At 49.2% G+C, this 19,686-nt stretch overlaps 1 protein-coding gene across 1 annotated transcript in view; it reads right to left on the reverse strand.

Moving 5' to 3' along the window:
* Positions 1-19,686, reverse strand: part of TICRR (TOPBP1 interacting checkpoint and replication regulator) — a 581,214-nt gene that overhangs the window by 199,317 nt on the left and 362,211 nt on the right. The window contains exon 14 of the mRNA XM_078683197.1: positions 821-882. Within this exon, the coding sequence (XP_078539323.1) occupies positions 821-882 (62 nt within the window). The remainder of the gene's footprint in view (positions 1-820; positions 883-19,686) is intronic.

Genomic DNA, 19,686 nt, shown 5'->3' on the forward strand with positions numbered 1-19,686 from the left:
AAGTTGGGCGCGAACAGCCAGGTTTTCAGAGCCTTTCTGAACGGTTGTCTGTTGGTGTGGCTTCTCCGCGTAAGAGACAGAGTGTTCCAAAGTTTGGGTGGCAGATGAAAGAAGCTTCTTCCACCCCATTTTACGGTCTTCGCCCTAGGGATGACTAACAAAGAGGCATTCGATGCTCTCAGGTTGTGTTGTGGGACGTGCTTTCTAATACGAAAGTTGAAATAGGCAGGACCTGTCCCGTAAAGGGTCTTGTGAACCATGCACAAGGACTTAAATTGAACCCTCGCCTGGGCCAGCAACCAATTCAGCTCTCAGATCTCTTTGGGCACCTGGATAAAAAGACACTACAATTAATATAACCCCAACTCTATTGTTGTTAGGATGCGATGAGAAGGCACAATGTGACCATCGCAAGAACAAGTTTGTTTTTCTCAATAGCTGTGACCCGGCTTCTTATTGCTACACACTGGAAAGATGTGGACTCCCCTCTATTTCAGGCTTGGTTAGGTCTCTTGCTGGCTATATATCACCTTGAGAAATAATTTTATAAATGTAAAGGCCGTGATTCAAGCAGGAGAGGTAGGGCAATATGGGCTCCTACCAAGAAATGAATTACAAAGCAATCCGTCATGTAAGAAGTCAGGCTGAATCATGGTTTTAGATCTTGTGACAGAAAATATTTGATTACTGATTAGAGAATTATTATTAATTAAAAAAGAAAAAGAAAAGAAGTCATCACAGTTACTGTTGCACTATACTTTCAGTGCTTTTGTTTGGTTATACACCTATTTTTACAATGTATTGTAAGGTTTGCACTTACCACTGGCTGATTTATCCGGAGATTCCTCAACAATGGCCACTTCTGAAGCAGAATCTGAGCAACTGAAGAGAAAAATAAAACATGATATGTAAATCACACATTTAACTCCATCTTATTCATTTATTGTATACACAAATTATTTTTTGTTTTGCACTGCAGCAGGAGTTTTTCTTTTGATTTTGTCATCATAGTCTAGGAGGCATAATTCTCCACAAATCTCGAAGATAGACATGTATACTCCTACTTTTACATTGAAGACCAGGAGGTTACTACAGACAACCAAGCTAGGACCAGGAAAGCTGCAGTTTTACTATACAGCTGACAGATGCCCTCAAAGTAGAATGCAATTGCTTGAAAGCTGATGTTGCACTGTGTAGTCAAAAGATATCCTCACAGAAGAATACAATGGAGATGAAAAGTTGCAGTTGAGCTATACTGCCAACAGATGTCTTCAGAGAAGGAGAACTTGTACTAAAGGAAAAAGAGGCATACTAACAAAATTATAAAGAAGGGGAGAAGAGAGGACTGGACATGCGCTAAACTGTCTCTAATAAAGGGTTAATGCAGAAGTAGGGTCATACAAATCGGAGGATGGCAGCACTTTGTGAGTGTCACAGCTCTTCCTGGGTGAACCCTTAAGGGTTCATCCAGTTACATTTTTTGCCTGCTTTCTGTTATTTGCATTTTTTTTAAACATAATGTATTACCTTTTGTAACATGTATGCTCATACTCGTACATTCTATTACATTACCGGGCTTATCATTTGCATGTTTGTCTTCTCTAATACATTCATCTTTAATATATACCCATCTATCTTGCCTGTGTCTCCGGATTGGCCAGTCATGTTTGAATTCCCCCCCCCCCCCCCCCAACTCCTCCCCTCCCTCTCCCGTATTGCAGGCCATATAGAGGAGTCGCTTCCGTCAGTAGTCGTTCTCCCTTACTATTCGCAGGCTAGCTGTCCAATCTTCATGTTTACTTCCCCTCCTATTGTGCTCTTTCCACATTGACAAGCATAGGGGTGGGATCCCCAGGTTCCAGCCCTGGGGCGGTACCTGGACCCTGTCTCTGGGGGCTCCCCGGTCTAGAGTTTGCTGCTGGGGTGGAACTAACAGATTCCTGAGCGCTGCGTTTCATCTCTTCCACCAGTGCCTCCCATGCCTGGGCCCATTCTATTCTGCCTAAACCCGGTCTTGCGTTTCTCATCAGAACTCTGCCCTCACAGCCCGCCCACTTCTCTAGCTCCAACTTCCACCTAGCTATGCTAGGTCCGGTTGGAGCTTTCCACCTACTGGTGATTTCCCGCTTGGTTAGGATAAAGGCCAGGTCCTGGAACCTGGCAGTGACTTTGGTCTTGGCTGTGTGTGGGAACAGGATAAGTAAGCAGTGTGTTGGTGTGTATCGGACTATTCGATCAGTCATTCGGGCCGTCTTATCTTGCCAATAGTGCGCCAGTCCCCGGCAGCTCCACATCATATGGATGAAATTTGCTCCTACTTCCTTGCATCTAGGACATTCTGCGTCTTCCCGGTGAAGTATCTGTTTATTCGTTCCGGGGTGATGTATGCTCGGTGTAATGTGTAAAAGCTTAGCAGTCTAAATCATGCATTTCTGGACACCTTTGGCACTGCTTGTGGCTCGATGGTGCCCATCTGCCAGTATCGCCGCATCGCCCCTGTGACCGCTCTATGAAGTAGGAACTGGCCCTGTGGGATGTCCCAATCAGTACCGAATTCTTCAAATGGAAGCAGCTCCCCATCTCTGTACAAATCCCCTACCTTTGTCACCCCTGTCTGTACACAGTCGTCTAATCCTCCCCATTGTCCCCCGTGTGGCAGCGCCCTAAGTGTCCCCAGTGGCAGTTCCGGTGAGTAGCAGTGTTTCGTCTGGGTCCTCTGGAGGCATCTGCTCCAGCATTGCTGTATCACTCTATACTCATTGGTATGTATGTGTTGTGGCTTTGCGGTCCTAATTAGTGTTCGGAGTAATTCATCCCTCCAAGGGTAAAAGGGGGCACTCCACTACCTGGCGTTTTCCTCCCCACTATCCATTGAGAGAATCTCTGCAACTGCCCTGCCAAATAGAATGCCTTACATTCCGGGGTGGCCAACCCTCCCTATTCCGATGGCCGCTTTAGTGGCCAAGGCCACTCGACGTCACCCAGTCCCCCATATGAAAGCCAACAGGCAGGTGTCCAGTTCCCGGAACCATGCCCTGGGAATCCACACAGGAAGTGTGACAAAGTAGTATAGTAATTGGGGAAGGGCCGCCATTTTTAGCAAAGAAATCCTTCCCGCTAGCGAAATCGGGTGTTTCCCCCAGAATCCTATGCTGTCTTTTAAGGCCCTCATTGCCCCCCCCCAGGTTTCCTTCCTGTAAGTCTTGGATCGAGTGGAATATTGCACTCCCAAGTATCGGAAGCATTGGGGTTCCCACCTAAAGTCCCCCAGCCCCTCAGGCAGCTGTCGGTCAGCTACAATTGGGAAGAGCCGGGATTTTTGCCAATTTACTCTTAGGCCTGAGAGAGCCCCAAACTCCTCAAGCATATTTTTTGCCCTCTGCAGATCCACCCCGGAGTTTTTCCAGTAACAGCAGGAGGTCGTCAGCGTATAGCGCTATGTAAGTATTTGCCCCCCCACCTCAGCCTCACTCCCCTGTATCTGTCACCCATCTGTGCCACAAAGGCCAATGGTTCCACAGCCAGGGCGAACAGCAGGGGGGAGAGTGGGCACCCCTGACGAGTGCCCCTCTCCACCCGATACTACTCCAAGATCGAGCGACCCGTGTGCACCCTAGCAGTCAGGCTGGCGTATAGCAGCTTCACCCAGTGCATGAATCCCTGGCCCAGTTCCATCTTTGTTAGTACAGCATAAAGACATTCCCACTCCAGGCTAACAAAGGCCTTTTCTATGTCTATGGTGAACACGCTCCTTCTCGATCTGCACTGTTGCCCGTTTCTAGGATAGAGAGGAGTTGCCTAATGTTCAGGGTCGTGTTTCAGCCTGGTATCAAAAACGGCCTGATCCGAATGTTCCAGAGAGGTCATGTATGGGAGCAGTCTGGACGCCAGTAATTTACTTAGTATTTAAAATCGAGATTTAGCATTGACAAGGGCCTATAAGCAGCGCAGTCTAGGGGGGACTTGCCAGGTTTAAGTAGTGGGATCACCACTGCTTCCTGGGTAGTCTGTGGCAGGGATCCCTCCTCCCAGGCCGCTGCATATAATTCGACAAGTTTGGGAGCCAGCTCCTCTACATAGGTGGCACAGAATTCCAAAGGGAGTCCGTATGCGCCTGGGGTTTTGCATTTTCCAGGCCTTTAATGGCTGCTCTAATCTTATGTTCGGAAATGTCAGCCCCCAGTTGGTCTGAGTCCTCCCCCGGTAACGTGTATAGGGGGATCCCCTCCAGGTAATCCCCTATCACCTCCCCCCTCTGGGCCCAGAGCTCTAATACAGCTGTTTATAGTATTCCTGGAACCTATTGTTCATGTCCGTTGACCTAAATAGGGGCCGTCCAGCTGAGGCGGCTAATTCTATAATGTTATTCCCTCTGCAGGACGGGTTAGCCAGCCATACCAGCAGCCTGGCCGTCTTGTCCCTCTCCGCATGAGTCCGGTCCATATATTTTTTGTGGTCAAAGTATCTCAGGCATTCCTTCTGAGCAGCTATCGCCTCCTTTGCCTCCAGGAGTTCCATCCGGAGCTCCAGGTGCCCGGGGAGCCTCGTCTCCAGCTCTCCTAATGCACGGTCTGCCTTTTCCATGTCTGTGAATAATGTCTGCTGTACCCCAACTGATGTTGCCATGCACCTTCCCTGGTTACAGCCTTGAATGCTTCCCATTCCGTCAATCTAGAGTCCGTGGAGTGGGCGTTGTCAGTAAAGTAAGAGGCGATGTACCCCCAGATCTCCTGGCAAAACATCTAGTCTTGGAGCGTCTATAGTCTGAGGTGCCAAGTTGCGTTACCCAATGCATTCTAATGAGGAGGGGGTTATGATCTGATATTGTGCGAGTCAGATACTCTGCTACTCGCCTCATGGCATGCATGGCTGTAGAACAGAGGAATGAATCCAGCCATACGTGGAGTTTGTGTGTGTGTGAGAGAGGTGTGAATATTCTCTGTCCAGTGGGTGCAAGCTCGATGACTCACTGTCTTAGGCTTCCATGCTGGAGTATTACACCTTCTTGGGTAACTGCTAACTCATCCTTTACATTTCTGAACTTCTGGAATTCAACAACATCAGTATGGGGCAGGGTAATGAGCTCTTTGATTATGGTCATGTCTTTATCTGCACTGGTGTCAGCAATGACTTGTTGCACAGACAGGGACTGTGGTGTGCTGGATTTCGTAATAAAGTTGAGCTATGCTTTAGCTGTCTTGGATGCCAAACTGTGATTATGTAGCGGCACTTATGAAAGGTAATCTGCTGTGTTTTGATCCTTCCCTGGTTTATGCGCAATCTCATATGCACACTCTTGCAGTTTCAATCCCCACCTCTCGATACGAGGGGGCATCTTAGCCTTCGGGTTTCCAAAGATTGTAAGCAATGCCTGATCTGTGATGATAGTAAAATTGATAGTAAATTTTTTTTATTGCACAGTTAATTAAAACTCACAATTTAAAATGCATAAAAAATTGGTTATCAAACATTTAAAATTATTTGCGTAGTACATATTGTCCATGAGTCAGTTAATGTGCTTCGTTTGGATCATGGGCTCATAGTTGCTGGGGGTAATGACTGGCTATTGCACATTTACGTCTTTTTGTGCTTCATTAATTCTTTTTGCCACTGCGTCAAGGTATTTTGTAATTCTGCAGTTTAATTGGGTCTCTTGTGGATTGAAGCACAGTTTGACTGCCTGTCGGCAGGATCTAATCCCCTTCTGGTTCCATATTGCACGTAATAGTGTTCTCCTTAGGTCCGTTAAGCTGGGACAAATACATATTGTGTGGACTAGATCTTCGGGGCCTGTTTTGCAGAGTCGGCAAATTTGGTCGTCCCGAGTCCTCTTCCATGGAGCCAGATGATGATCTGTGATGATAGTGAATCGGTTTCCAAAGAGAAATACATAAAAATGTTCGCAGGCCAACACCCAGCGAGACAATCCTTAGGATGTGATTAGGCAGGTTCTGTTTCAGACAGGCTTTGACTGGCATTTGCTACAAAATGCTTGAGCATTTGGATGGCCACTGTGTTGAGCAAGAATTGGCCATAGGCCTACAGGGTTCCCATCGACCGTTATTTGGGTATGTTACTTGGGTAAATAGGCCATTTCAGTTCCATTCTCGATGGCATGTATAATATCCTTTAAAGTCTGTTTGCATTCTGGAGATCACTGAAATGGTACATTTCGCTTTATCAAGGTTTTCAATGGGGAACTTATAGTAGCAAAGTTGCAAATGGATCTTGAGCAATAGCTGGCCATGCCTAGAAAGGATCATAGCAGGGTAACATCTTGGTGGTGGGCTGACAGTGCTTGAGCACATCAGAGAATATATGCCCCAAAAATGTGAGTTTGGTTTTGTGAAACTCATTTTGCAGTGTTCAGAATGAGACCTGCATCAGCAAGTAGCTGGCACACTTGCTTAAAGGCTTTATCATGTTCTTGTGGTCTCCTGAAAACCGGTATGTCATTACTAATTGAATGCATGAGTAACAGGTTGGATTACTCGGCGAATAACGTCCTGAAATATCTCTTCAGCAGACGATACTCCAAAACTCAGTCTTTTATATCTGAACAAATCAACACGAGTCGAAAAGGTAGTAATGTACCTGCAGTTTTCCTCCAGCTAGAGTTGATGACATATTTTGTTCAGGTCAAGACAGGAAAATGCTTTGGCTCCATTCTGCATGATCATGTCTAGGATGTGTGAATCACGGGGTGTCTCCCCCGTAATGGCTTTGTTTGCCTGCCGTCTGCCAATGCAAATTCGCACTGCTCTGTTACCATCCTTTTTTTGTACTATTACTATGATGGTGTGGGACCTTTGGAATGTTGAACAATGTCATGCTTTAAAAGTGCTTCCGATCTCTTTCTCTACAGATTCTTATGAATGGAAAGCAATTCTACGGTCTTGCTGAGACACAGGGCGAATGTCTTCATTGATTCAAAGCTGTACTTACATTTTCTATTGTTTTACCGGGCCACGAAACAATAAAGGTCCATCTCAGACTGAGCAGAGATAGTAGTGGACAGCATCAACCCCATATCAGCAGTGGTGGCAAAACTGAGTAAGCAGGCATCTAACGAAGTCCCTTGTAGAACATGAATGGTGGCTCCCGAGGCACCAGACTGGATCTATAAACCTTTCAATAGCAATTCCCTTGCACATCATGCACCTCAGCATCGCATCCATACCTTCCCAGTAGTGACACTGTATATCTGCACTACTTCCATGCGCTTTTGTCAGTTTCTGCCTTTCAATCCCACAACGCATGCAAATATTTCCCCTGAAGGCATTCGGTACAGAATCAACTGAGGGTGGCAGACTAAAACAGCTTAGAGACGTTAATAAAATATCTACTTGTTCAAGAAAATTCACTTGCCCCTTTGGTGTTATGTTGTGCAGCAGCAAGTTATGGCAGCAATCTCATTATATAAGAGCTCTTATATAACCTCTCTGATTATGCAAGGGATCATACCATAGTAGTGTTTGAATACTTGCAATCCCCTTATGCTGCCACATTTCAGCAGATCTACATACTGGGGCTGAAGGTAGAGGTAAGCAATAGTTCCAGGGTTAGAATGCCCTTTTGAGTCTGTGCAAACCTTCTAACTTGACTGTTTTAAGGGTTTTCAACAACTCTTCTTGAAGCCCTTCACATACTGAGAAATGTTGGAAATGTACTTCTGACAATAGCAAACGTAAACCTTCTTCCAGCGTAGGGGAAAAAGTGGTTGGAGGGAAAGTGAACAGGCAAACACTCAGATTTTCGCATGCGCAGATCTACAGATGCATATTTGCTCATGCTAAAATGCAGTTCACAAATATTTTCATGGGGTACTATTTCTTGTCCTACTTCTGTAAATTCTTGGGAATTCACAAAAGCTGTACACCTGTACTTAATGCAAAGATATATACCATTAGTGCATTTCTGAGACTCTCTTTAATACATGGGCCCCTAATTTGCTCTGGCATGGACTGTGACCTTTTGTGTTTATTCAAATTCGGTCTCTCTCTCCCTCTGCATCGGCTGGCTTCACTGAGAGTGACAGCATTCTGCTCTTTCACAAGGAGCATATCAGCACAAAGAAGTTTTGTTCAGTGGCAGTAACAACTGGGGCAGTGCGTGCTTTGAGACCAAAAAACTATTTTTGCTTTTACCAATGTTTGTTATAATGGTGAGGGCACAGCCGGTCCCACATCAATAAGGTTTTACAAAAACCATGCCAAAACAAGTCACATTGACAAAACTAAAAAGCTGACCACCAATTTCAGACCAACTGGCTTTGCAAATGCTTGTTTATTTTTGTTTCCCATAATCTTATTGAAACTGGTTACACTGATTTTCCATTATGAATATTTTTGTAGAAATACTAGCATGTATCAACACATTTTACTAAATGATGCTGCAAAGAAATGGTACCTGAAATTTACAGTAGTTTAGCAAAATGTTTTTTTTCCTGCTTTCATTTTTTATGAACATTTTATTTTGAAAGCAAAATATCCTCAATCTTGCTTTCAAGCTTTTGCTAATATTTGCATCAAATCAGAGAGCATTCTGGGAGCATTTTACATAGCCTCATATTGCTAAACTTTGAAAACGTGTGTTAACATTCTTATACTGGAACCACTGTCAGTAGAGCAGTCTGAACTTACGAAATTTACTTATAGCGCTGACACCAATAATGAAGGCTTTCAATTAATAAACCATGAATAAAAGTTGAACAGCATTAACATATGGGCAAAATATCATCTTAACTGCAGCCAGTGCGCTTCCCTGATCTATAATGTGGTACTGCAAACTGGCAGCCAAAGTGTTTGTGCTGGAGAGGGTTGGACCTACTTGTCCCAAGGACAAAATACACATGATAACTTGTTGCCCTTGACCCCAAACAATATGTTCTGGGTGTTGGGCTACAGAAATTCTACATCCCTGTGTCTACAAGCATTTCGACTTCCTGTTTTGCAGTTAGGTCGAGAAAGCATTTGAGTCGAGACGACTTGTGGATGCTTCCACAACTAGGCTCTTTAGAGTGGAATGTTGTAGGAGAAAATCTAGGTAACCAGGAGCAGGCCTATGCTGCTTTGCCACCTGCCTATTCCCTGGAGGGCACAATCATGGCTTTGTCCAGGTGCAGCATCATTATCAGCGACAGTCTCATTGAAATAACTGTAAGGCAGAAAAGGTTCTTGACCTGTTTGTCCTGAATTTAGGACCCGAGTAAGTACATTGGTCTTTACTGTCGTGTAATTCCTACCAATCCATAGGACCTGCGCATTGTTCGGACAACATAAACTAAGAGCTTGGTGTCAAGACAGATTCCAGACACCCCTGCAGGATATTTTGGCCTACAGATCAGCTAGCTCACAGTGACACAGTAAGCCCCCCCCAACCTACCACGGAGTGAATGGTTTCTGGCAACTACTGAACATGACAACCCTTACTCCTCAGGCATTGTGTAAACAGTAAAGTGCCTTTCGATCAGTCACCCGTGCTTACTTATTCTCTGAGAAATATACAGAGAATACACAATGGGGTGTTTTCAATAATATTTATTGAACCAACGTTATTCTTGCATAAAATAAGTGTGCTGCAATAACTAGAAGACAGAAGCAGATAAACGTGACTACAAGTACTAAAAACGTAAATAGTAGATATAGTTCTATCATGGTACTAAACAATTGTATAGCCACTTAACCGCAGCGCAAATTCTCCCACAGTGCGGGAGAATTAATATGTGGGTGTGCTGCATCGGCCCACGGACATGCGCAGCACCAGCAAGGTAGTGCTCGCAATGGTCGTTGACCGACACGAGCACGAAAGGAGATCTATGCAGGTCTATAAACATGGCCATAATCTAGCATATGCCTACTATGCGAACCCTACTCGAAGTGTACCTAGAGTATGTTTAGGTGTAAATCCACTAATCCCCCTAAGGGAAGATCCAACCACATTACCTGATGGGTAAAGATCGCAGTCTTTGTCACAAACTGGACACCCCATACGAGAGGTCAAGTTGCCGCATGGTGATTACGCAGTATGCAAGGGCCCTCGGTGTCAGCGGAAGTACCTCCTCTCCTAATCTTGTGGGATGCTCATCTTTTATAATAGAAAGCTGCCTTGAGATGTACGCATAGATTAGTGATTATGTGGACATTAAGATAGCCCTGTCGCCTCGTGGATGAAGATAGTGATGACATTTGTACGTAGTAAGTAACAAGACCTTGTACATGATGTCCAGGGCATATGTTGTGCGCAGCTAGACCTAAAACAAGTTACAGAGAAACTAATCCAACATTGTTGTGAGTGCAAATGTATACAAAACGTCACAGCTTAGAAATGTTATTTGTGAGGACAATGTAAGAAATAAGTTGCTTCGCCACATCGGCCTAACCCAGGTATTTACCATTACTTCTGTTGTGAGCAAGGCAAGGTCTATAAACATCTGCTGCCCTCCCTATCACTGTGGAAAAAGAGGCGCACTCCTGTTTCCGTAGCCGGGTTACAAGGGAATAATTACACGTCTGGAGAAGTAGAAAAACAATAATGTAGAGGAGAGCAGTAGTCAATGCAATTGATATGTTATGAACGATCCGAAGAGAGCAGACCCTAGGATCTAGGATATTTCACCACCATATATAGCATCATCAGCATCCTCATCATCCAGTAGCTCTGTTTCGGAGTCTGAATGAGAGCAGAAGTGAGTTGCTTGTGACCTGAGTGGCTGTAGTCAGGTTTGAGTCCTATAAAACTATTGGCTCTGCTTCTAGAGTCTGTGCCGCCATAGAGACTCAGACTGTCAGAGTAGGCCGAGAGGCCAAAGGCAGCGACAGGTGCCACATCGGGGCTGGGGGAGTCAAGCCTGGCAAAAGGCACAGTCTCCAGTTCACTTGCAGTCTGTTTCTGGGACATATCAGCATGTGATAGCCTGACTGGAGGCCACCTCTGATCCTTGGAGCACAAATGCGTGCCAGAGGCACAAGTTACTACTTGTGTAACGATATATCTGTAAGAGACATTAGTTAGTATTAGATTCCTTACCTTAGAATATCCCCAGGCGTCAGACTGGATCCGGAAACTTTTGCGTAGCAGTACCCTTGCGCGTCGGTAGGCGTCGTCTGCGGCTCCGCGTCCGTCATCGGTGTCGTGGGCGCCGTGATGACGTCGTCGGAGTACTTAGACGCCGCCTCCGCGTGCTGATGTCAGTTCTTAGACACAGCTTTTCCGCGCCAGAAACGCAGAGCCATGTTAAAAACCAACACTGGTGCCATTGAAACTAGGGCCCTGAAAGGGGATAACCCTAACCCTAGATATCGGTTCGCAGAACGGGGAGGATGGGTGGGTCGGTAAGGAATCTAATACTAACTAATGTCTCTTACAGATATATCGTTACACAAGTAGTAACTTGTGCATCTGAAAGAGACACGTTAGTATTAGATTCCTTACCTTAGAATAGATACCCCAGCAATACCAACCCCGGTGGTGGGTCTGCGAACCAATAATCACACCAGAAAGTCCTGGAGGACGGAACGGCCAAAGAAGCCATCCCTCCGGACTTGGCTGTCCAGGCAGTAGTGTCTCGCAAACGTGTGCAGCGATGCCCACGTAGCTGCCTGACAGATGTCTTGTAAGGGCACACCCCTGCCTAGGGCAGTGGTAGTCGCCGTGGCTCGGGTAGAATGAGCCCGCAATCCAGCAGGGGGCTCCTTCCAAGCCAAAGAGCAGCATGCCTGGATGCATAAGATGATCCACCGGGAGATGGTCCTCTTGTGCACCGCTTTCCCCTTCTTAGCGCCCACGTAACCAACAAAGAGTTGGTCATCCACCCGGAACTGGCGTGTGCGATCCAAATAAAACGAGAGTGCACGTTTTGGGTCCAGACGGTGGAGCCGCTCTTCCTCTTTAGAGGGATGCGGTGGCGGAAAGAAGGTAGGCATGGTGATAGACTGCCCGATGTGGAAGGCTGTGACAACCTTGGGCAGGAAAGAAGGCTTAGTACGCAGCACCACTTTGTCCGGATGGACCGAAAGGAAAGGTGGAGTACAAGAGAGGGCCTGGAGCTCACTCACTCTCCTGGCAGAGGTGATGGCAACCAGGAAAGCAGTCTTCAAAGTCAGAAGGCGAAGAGGACAGTTGTGAAGTGGCTCAAAGGGAGCGCACATCAGAAACGTAAGAACCAGGTTCAAGTCCCACTGAGGCATCACAAACGGGACAGGAGGAAACGTGTGTGTGATGCCCTTAAGAAATCTATTTACAATAGGGGACTTGAACAAAGAAGGTTGATCAGGCAGCCTTAAAAAGGCTGAAAGGGCAGAAAGGTAGCCCTTGATAGTGCCCAGAGCAGAGCCCTGCTGGGCAAGAGAAAGAAGGAAGAGAAGAACCTCAGAAAGAGGGGCAGCAAGAGGATCCACAGCCTTTGCTGTGCACCATGCCACAAATCTGTTCCACCTACAGGCGTATACCGACTTAGTGGAGGGACGCCTGGCTGCCAGAATGACGTTACAGACTTCAGGAGCCAAGTCAAATGGCCTCAACTGTCGCCGCTCAATCTCCAAGCATGGAGGTGGAGACTGGACAGGTTCGGGTGGAGGACCGTCCCCTGCTGCTGCAAAAGAAGGTCCTCCTGAAGAGGCAGACGAACCGGGGGATCGACTGACATACTGAGTAGCTCTGGATACCAATACCTTCGTGCCCAGTCCGGAGCCACAAGGATGACTTGGGCCCGGTCGCGCTTGATCTTCTTCAGCACTCTGGGCAGAAGTGGTATAGGCGGAAAGGCGTACAACAGACCGCAACTCCACTCGCGACGAAAAGCGTCTCCGAGCGAGTGCCGCCTTGGAAATTCCAAGGCGCAGAACTGATGACATTGCGTGTTCTCTTCGGTGGCGAATAGATCTAACCAAGGCTTTCCCCATTGCCGAAAGAGGCCTTGCGCCACGTCCAAGTTCAGACGCCATTCGTGATCCATCATGCACCGACGGCTGAGCTCGTCCGCCCTGGCGTTCAGAGAACCTGCCAGGTGTTGAGCCACCAGGGTCACGCCCTGGCGTTCCAGCCATTGCCAAAGGCGAAGAGCCTCCAGGCAAAGGGTCCACGACCCCACCCCCGCCCTGTTTGTTGCAGTACCACATGGCGGTGGTGTTGTCCGTGAACACCTGCCACTACACTCCCCCGGACAGAGGGGAGGAATGCCTTCAGTGCTAGACTAATCGCCCGAAGCTCCAACAGGTTGATGTGGAGCCGGGACTCCGCCGGAGACCAGATGCCTCTGATCTCCGCCTCTCCCATGTGGCCTCCCCAGGCCTGGAGAGACGTGTCCGTCACAACTACGTGCTCCGGTTGGGGAAGGGAGAGGGATCTGCCGCTGACCCAATCGCGGTCCGTGAGCCACCACTGCAGCTGTCTCGCAGTGCCCTCCGAGATCAAGACGTGGTCGGATAGGTTGCCCTGATGCTGGGCCCACTGAAACTTCAGGTCCCACTGCAGAGCCCGCATCCGCCACCTGGCATGATGCACCAGCAGGATGCAGGAGGCCATCAGCCCCAGAAGCCGCAGCGTCAACCTGACCGAGACCCGGGATAACAGCTGAAAGATGGGAATCAGAGCCTGAATATCCCGGACCCGCTGTTCGGGTGGATAAACCCGAAACTGCGCCGAGTGTAGAACCGCTCCGATGAAGAGGAGCTTCTGAGAGGGGCACAGGTGTGACTTTGGCACATTGAGGGAGAATCCCAGCTGGTGCAGGAGATCTGCCGTAGTCTGGAGGTGGCTGATGACTGTCTGGGGCGAGCTCGCCTTCAACAACCAGTCGTCGAGGTAGGGGAAGACTGACACCCCTAACCTGCGCAGATGAGCTGCGACCACCGCCATCACCTTTGTGAACACCCGTGGGGCGCTGGTAAGGCCGAAGGGGAGCACGGTAAACTGAAAGTGCTCGTGGCCAACCGTGAACCGCAGGTAGCGCCGGTGGGCCGGCAGGACGGGGATGTGGAAATAAGCGTCCTGCAAGTCCAACGCTACCATCCAGTCTCCTGGGTCCAGGGCAGCTAAGACCTGAGCCAGGGTTTGAACTTCTCCTTCCGGAGGAAGCCGTTGACGTTCCGTAGGTCCAAGATCGTGCGCAGGCCCCCTTTGCCCTTCTTGGGTACTAGAAAGTAGTGGGAGTAGCAACCACACCCTACTTCTGGCCCTGGAACGCGCTCGATGGCCCCCTTGGCCAAGAGGGCCGTAACTTCCTCCTGCAGAAGTCGCAAATGATCCCCCGATACACGGTGGTTCTGCGGTGGCATGGCTGGAGGAGGCGCCTCGAAGGGGAGGGAGTAGCCCCTTTGGACGATTTGCAGCACCCACCTGTCCGAAGTGACAGTGCGCCAGTGGAGGTGGTGATGGCGAACCCTGCCCCCCACTGGCGTCACATGGGCCTGAAAGCACTGACTAGGAGGGTTTTGAGACGGATGCTGCGGGGGAAGGTGTGGACTGACCTTGCCGTTGACCCCTACCGCCCGTACGGCGGTTCCCACGGCCGCCACCGCGTTGGGTATTGCCCTGCGGAGCGTGGCTAGCGGCACGTGTGGGTGCACCCCTTCCGTGGCCACGAAAGGAGTGAAAAGCAGCCGATTGCTGGCGCGGGGCAGAGAGGCCCAAGGACTTGGCCGTAGCCCTGGAGTCCTTAAAGCGCTCGAGCGCATGGTCTGCTTTGTCGCCAAAGAGGCGACGGCCATCGAACGGCATGTCCATGAGTGTGTTCTGGACATCTGCCGAAAAGTTGTCGGACCTCAGCCAGGCGTGGCGTCTGACCACCACCGTCGTTGCCATCGCTCTGCCTAGCGAGTCGGTGGTATCTAGTCCACACCGGATGGAATATTTGGCTGCATCCCGGCCCTCCACAAGGGCTTGGCCGAGTTTGGCCCGTACCGCCAACGGACACTCTGGCAGCACTTCCGCGACCGTATCCCACAGAGAGTGGGTGTAACGGCCCAAGAGGCATGCGGTGTTGGAAGACCGCAGGCCCAGACTAAGGGATGAGAAGATCTTTTTACCATACTGCTCATACCTCTTGGATTCCCTGTCCGGCGGGGCCGACGGGATCGCGGTCTGGGAATTGGAGGCCTGGATGACCAGGCTCTTGGGGGTGGGGTGGGTGGACAGGAAACATGGGTCGCCCGGGGCTGGGCGGTGGCGTCTGGCCACGTTCCTATCTACGTGCGAACAGGTAGCGGGCTTGGACCAAGTGCCCAGAAGAACGTCGGTCAAGGCCTCATTAAAGGGCAGCAGAGGCTCGGCCGAGCTTGACTGCGGTTTAAGGACCTCAGTGAGGAGATTAGTCCTCACGGCCGCAACGGGGAGCTCAAGGCCCTGGCAGCCCTCATCAGCACCACACTGTAGGTTGCCCCATCCTCCGAAGCCACGGTAGGAGGGGAGACGAAACCAGTGTCTGGAGAGGTGTCCAGGCCACTGGCCTCCCCAAGGTCTCCTGCCCAGTCCTCATGAGACTGACACTCTCTGGTCAGAGGGTCCTCAGACCCCTCCCAGTTCTCTTCATCACCCATCTCCTGAAACTCAGGGTTCTCAACTAATGGGGCCTGTTCATAGAAGTGAAACTCCCCAAACGACGTCTGTAGCGGCGCCCATCGGGGCTGTCCCGACGTCTGAACAAGAACGAAGGTGGAACCGGGGACGGCGCCGCCCAAGGACGGCGACACCGGAGGGTCCGACGCCGGGGAGCTCGTAAGGTATACCGTCGACGAACCAGATCCCGAAGGAGGTCCAGCGGCGTCCTGCGGCGCCGGGTCCGAAGGCGCCGGCGGCACCGGAACAACTGAACCCCTCGGCGCCGGGCCCGAAGGCGCCGGCGGTGTCGGGATAACGGGAACTTGCGGCGCGGGGCCCGAAGGCGTCGGGGCCGCAGCACCCGACGGCGTCGGGGCCGAACCCCCCGACCCGCTAGGGGTCCCAGATGGGTCCGCTGGGCCCGAAGGCGCCACGGAGCCTGTCGGAGGAGAGAGGTTCCTCATGGCCATGAGGAAGCGCTCGATATCCTCTTGCGACGCGTTTAGCCCAGGGACCGTAGGGTATGGGGCTGGACGCGGCGCCCGCGACTCCGACGGAGCCGCGTGGGTGGTGTCACCCGAACCCCTGGCCGCATCATGCGAGCGTCGGGGGGGTGGGGGGGGGGGGGGGGAGTCCGAAGAGCGATGACGCCGCTTGGACTTCTTGTGCCTCTTACCTGACGACGACTTCGACCCGGAGGAGTGCGGCCTACTCTCGGAGCTGTGGTGGCTCCGAGCCCGCGACCTGTCCCTCGACCTCCCATGGGACCGAGACCTCTCGCGGCGCGGGACCGACTGCCGGAGTTCGAGTCGCCCGCGGGACCGCTCCCGCCTGGCTTTCGAAGAGAGGGCGCGGCAATCGGAGCAGGCCTTGTCGTGGTCGACGCCTAGACAAGATAAACACACGCGGTGAGGATCCGTGACCGACATCAGGCGGTCGCAATCATCGCAGTGCTTAAAGCCGGGCATCCCTACGGCACCGTTCGGAGTCGAAAGACTTCGAGAAACTATCAAAAGCGATCAAAAAAGTTATTCAAAAAATGACTAGGGTTACTGCTTTTTCCAGATCTGCGCTTGCTGGCGCGGAAAAAAGAAGAACTGACGTCAGCACGTGGAGGCGGCGTCTAAGTACTCCGACGACGTCATCACGGCGTCCACGACGCCGACGGATGCGGAGCCGCAGACGACGCCTACCGACGCGCAAGGGTACTGCTACGCAAAAGTTTCCGGATCCAGTCTGACGCCTGAGGATATTCTAAGGTAAGGAAACTAATACTAACGTGTCTCTTTCAGATAGATACAGTCGAGTTGCAAACATTTTGTCAAGGGCTGTCTTGAGTTCTGCAAGTTTTTGCGGCATTGCCGATGTCTCGGGAAGTCAGAGAGCATGGTCTGAATCACTTCCGAATTCAAGGAACGACTCCATGGCGTGCAGGAACTCCGAGCATCGTGTGAATCTAAACAGGACAACAGGGAGCCGTGTTTAGATTTTTTATACATTTCATGAACATTTTTGTCTTACCTGAGCTTTAAAACATTGATTAACAGTCCCATGATCGGCCATGGGAGCAAGAGTGTACACCAGTGTTTCCCAAACTGTGGTCCCCGGACCCCCAGGGGTCCGTGACACATTCCCAGGGGGTCCGCAGGCAACAGTTTTAAAAGCACAGAAAAGTTTCTTGTATAATTAGCAGCTTTCCAGCAGCAATAAAAGTGTCAAGATAAAGCCAGTGATTAATGTACCTGCTGGAGCGTGAGGAGAGTTTTGTTTAGTGGCAGCTTTGACTTACCTAATGTAGCACAGAGGGTTAATGTGCCTACTGCAAAGAACGTGTAACATGCATTTTAAAAAGCAGCATTTTATGTGCATAGGTTCGTGGTTACTGCTTTTGTCACAGAGATTCTTTTGTTACTGTGCACTTCATAAGTGACAATCATAATGTAGCAGAGGGACCTATAAACTGTCATCAAAGAGCTGCTTGCAAACTGCATGGTACCAGTTAGTAACTTTTGTTTTTTCCCAGTTATTCATTATCCTGATGCTGCTAGAAAGATTTATTTGGGTGGAAATACATTTTGAATGTTAAAGTCAGTGCTAGCCACTGTGTTATGTTCTGAATCCCGAGTTTGTGCTTTTCCAGACCAAGCACTCTTTAAATATTTTATATACACACTGTTTTACATGTACGATTCAATGTCTCTGTATGTGTGTGATGTAAAGTGCTCTGACATCCTACAATGGTATGAGAGATGCTATAAAACAAATGAAATACATGTGACAGAGGGGCTATTACTTCAATATAAAATACTAAGGGCCAGATGTACGATCCATTTTTATATGCGTGAACGGGTTTGTGAACCCGCTTTCACATGCAAAAATGTATTGGGCCATGTACATTGCCTATTTCGTGAGTCGCAATTTGTTTGCGACTCGCTAAATAGGTTTTGCAACTTGCTATTTGGAAGGGGCATTCCCTTCCAAATAGCGAGTCTTAAAACCATGTACAAATGTTTTGCGGTCGCAAAACACTCGCAATTACCACTTACTTCAAGTAGATGGTAATGCATTTGCAAATGCGAAGGGGTCCCCAGAGGACCCATTCCCCTTTGCAAATGCATGCAAAATAATTTTTTAAGGGCATGCAGTGGTCCCAGGGACCTCTGCCTGCCCTTAGAAAATGAAACAAAAACGTTTCATTTTCTTTTTTTTTTAAATGCATGGTAAATGGGCTGCTTTTTTTTTTAACTGCTTTATTTAAAAGCAGTCCCAGACATGGTGGCCTGCAGAGCCCAGCAGGCACCATACCTAGGAGGGCTGGCCTTCCCAATAGGTTCGCAAATTGCGAGAGGCTCATTAATATTAATGAACCTCGCAATTTGCGACCCCATTGTGAATCTGAAACAGTGTTAAACACACTGTTGTACATTTCATTTAGCGACTCGCAATTTGCCACTCGCAATGTATCGCCAATTGCGAGGCGCTAAATGAAATGGTCGTACATCTGGCCCCAAAATCCTTAGGGGCAGATTTACAAGCCCCTTGATCCACTTTTACGCCACCATTGCGTCACTTTCGTGATGCAGCGGCGATGCTAAAGATGCGCCATGGTGCAGGGTATTTACAATGTGACGCATCTGAGAGATACGCCATGTTGTAAAGCCCTGCGCCAGAAGGAGGCATTCCGGCGCAGGAACGCCTCCTAAAAGTGGCTGAGTGAAATCTACAAGATTTCACTCAGTCACTTTGGGGCCCATGCTGCGTCAAAACCCTGCGCCTGCTTGAAGCAGGCGTAAGGATTGACGCAGCATTAACAAGATTCGGCCCCCCAGAGCATTGCTGGAGCTGTGTCGCGCTTGCGACGCAACTCCAGCAATGTGCCACCTTTACGGCACAGATGCGTCATGCATCTGTGCTTTTTTGCCCCATGAGGCGCAGCATTGTAAATGGGGCGCATCAATGGTGGCGGTGGCATGGCGCACAATAAGTGGCGCATCCCTGCTGATATGCATGGATGCGTCACTTATTGTAAATCTGCCCCTAAGTACTTTGAGTATTTGTTTTGTGTGCACATGTGTGTATTTTTTTCGAATTACTGTTTTAATATTTGAAATTTAACTCATACAAATTGCTTGGGGGTCCCCGGCTTCCAGTGGTGAGTCAATGGGGGTCCTCATGAGTCAAAAGTTTGGGAACCACTGGTGTACACTCAACTTCAACAGAGACCTGGCCTTCTTCCACTTCCTTCAGAGTTCCACAACAGAGAATTGTGTTTGCAACCACAGATGGTCATACTGTTAATTTTCACGTAGCAGTCACACAATGGAGAGCTGTGCTTGGAGCAGAGACAGACATCATGGGTGTTCGACGCAGATGGCAGTAACTACACGGTTTGAACAATGTATTTTTGGTGGAGGCATGTCCTTTGTACATTGGTAAAGTATGAGAGAAGAACTTCGGTAAAGTTTGAATTTCGAAGGACCTCTGAATTTGCTTCGGAAGGCACAGAATAAAAGGAACTAACATCAGTGTGCAGACTTGGAGCTCGATGTTTTTTACGGACGCAGAAAGTTCTAACACGGAGCCGCATGACGCCACCGGTCGACAGGTAAAGGAATTACTATTAAATAGTCTATTTCCAGTCTGGTGCCT

Source organism: Lissotriton helveticus, chromosome 3_1 (genome assembly GCF_964261635.1).
Source record: "Lissotriton helveticus chromosome 3_1, aLisHel1.1, whole genome shotgun sequence".
Taxonomy (NCBI): Eukaryota; Metazoa; Chordata; class Amphibia; order Caudata; family Salamandridae; genus Lissotriton; species Lissotriton helveticus.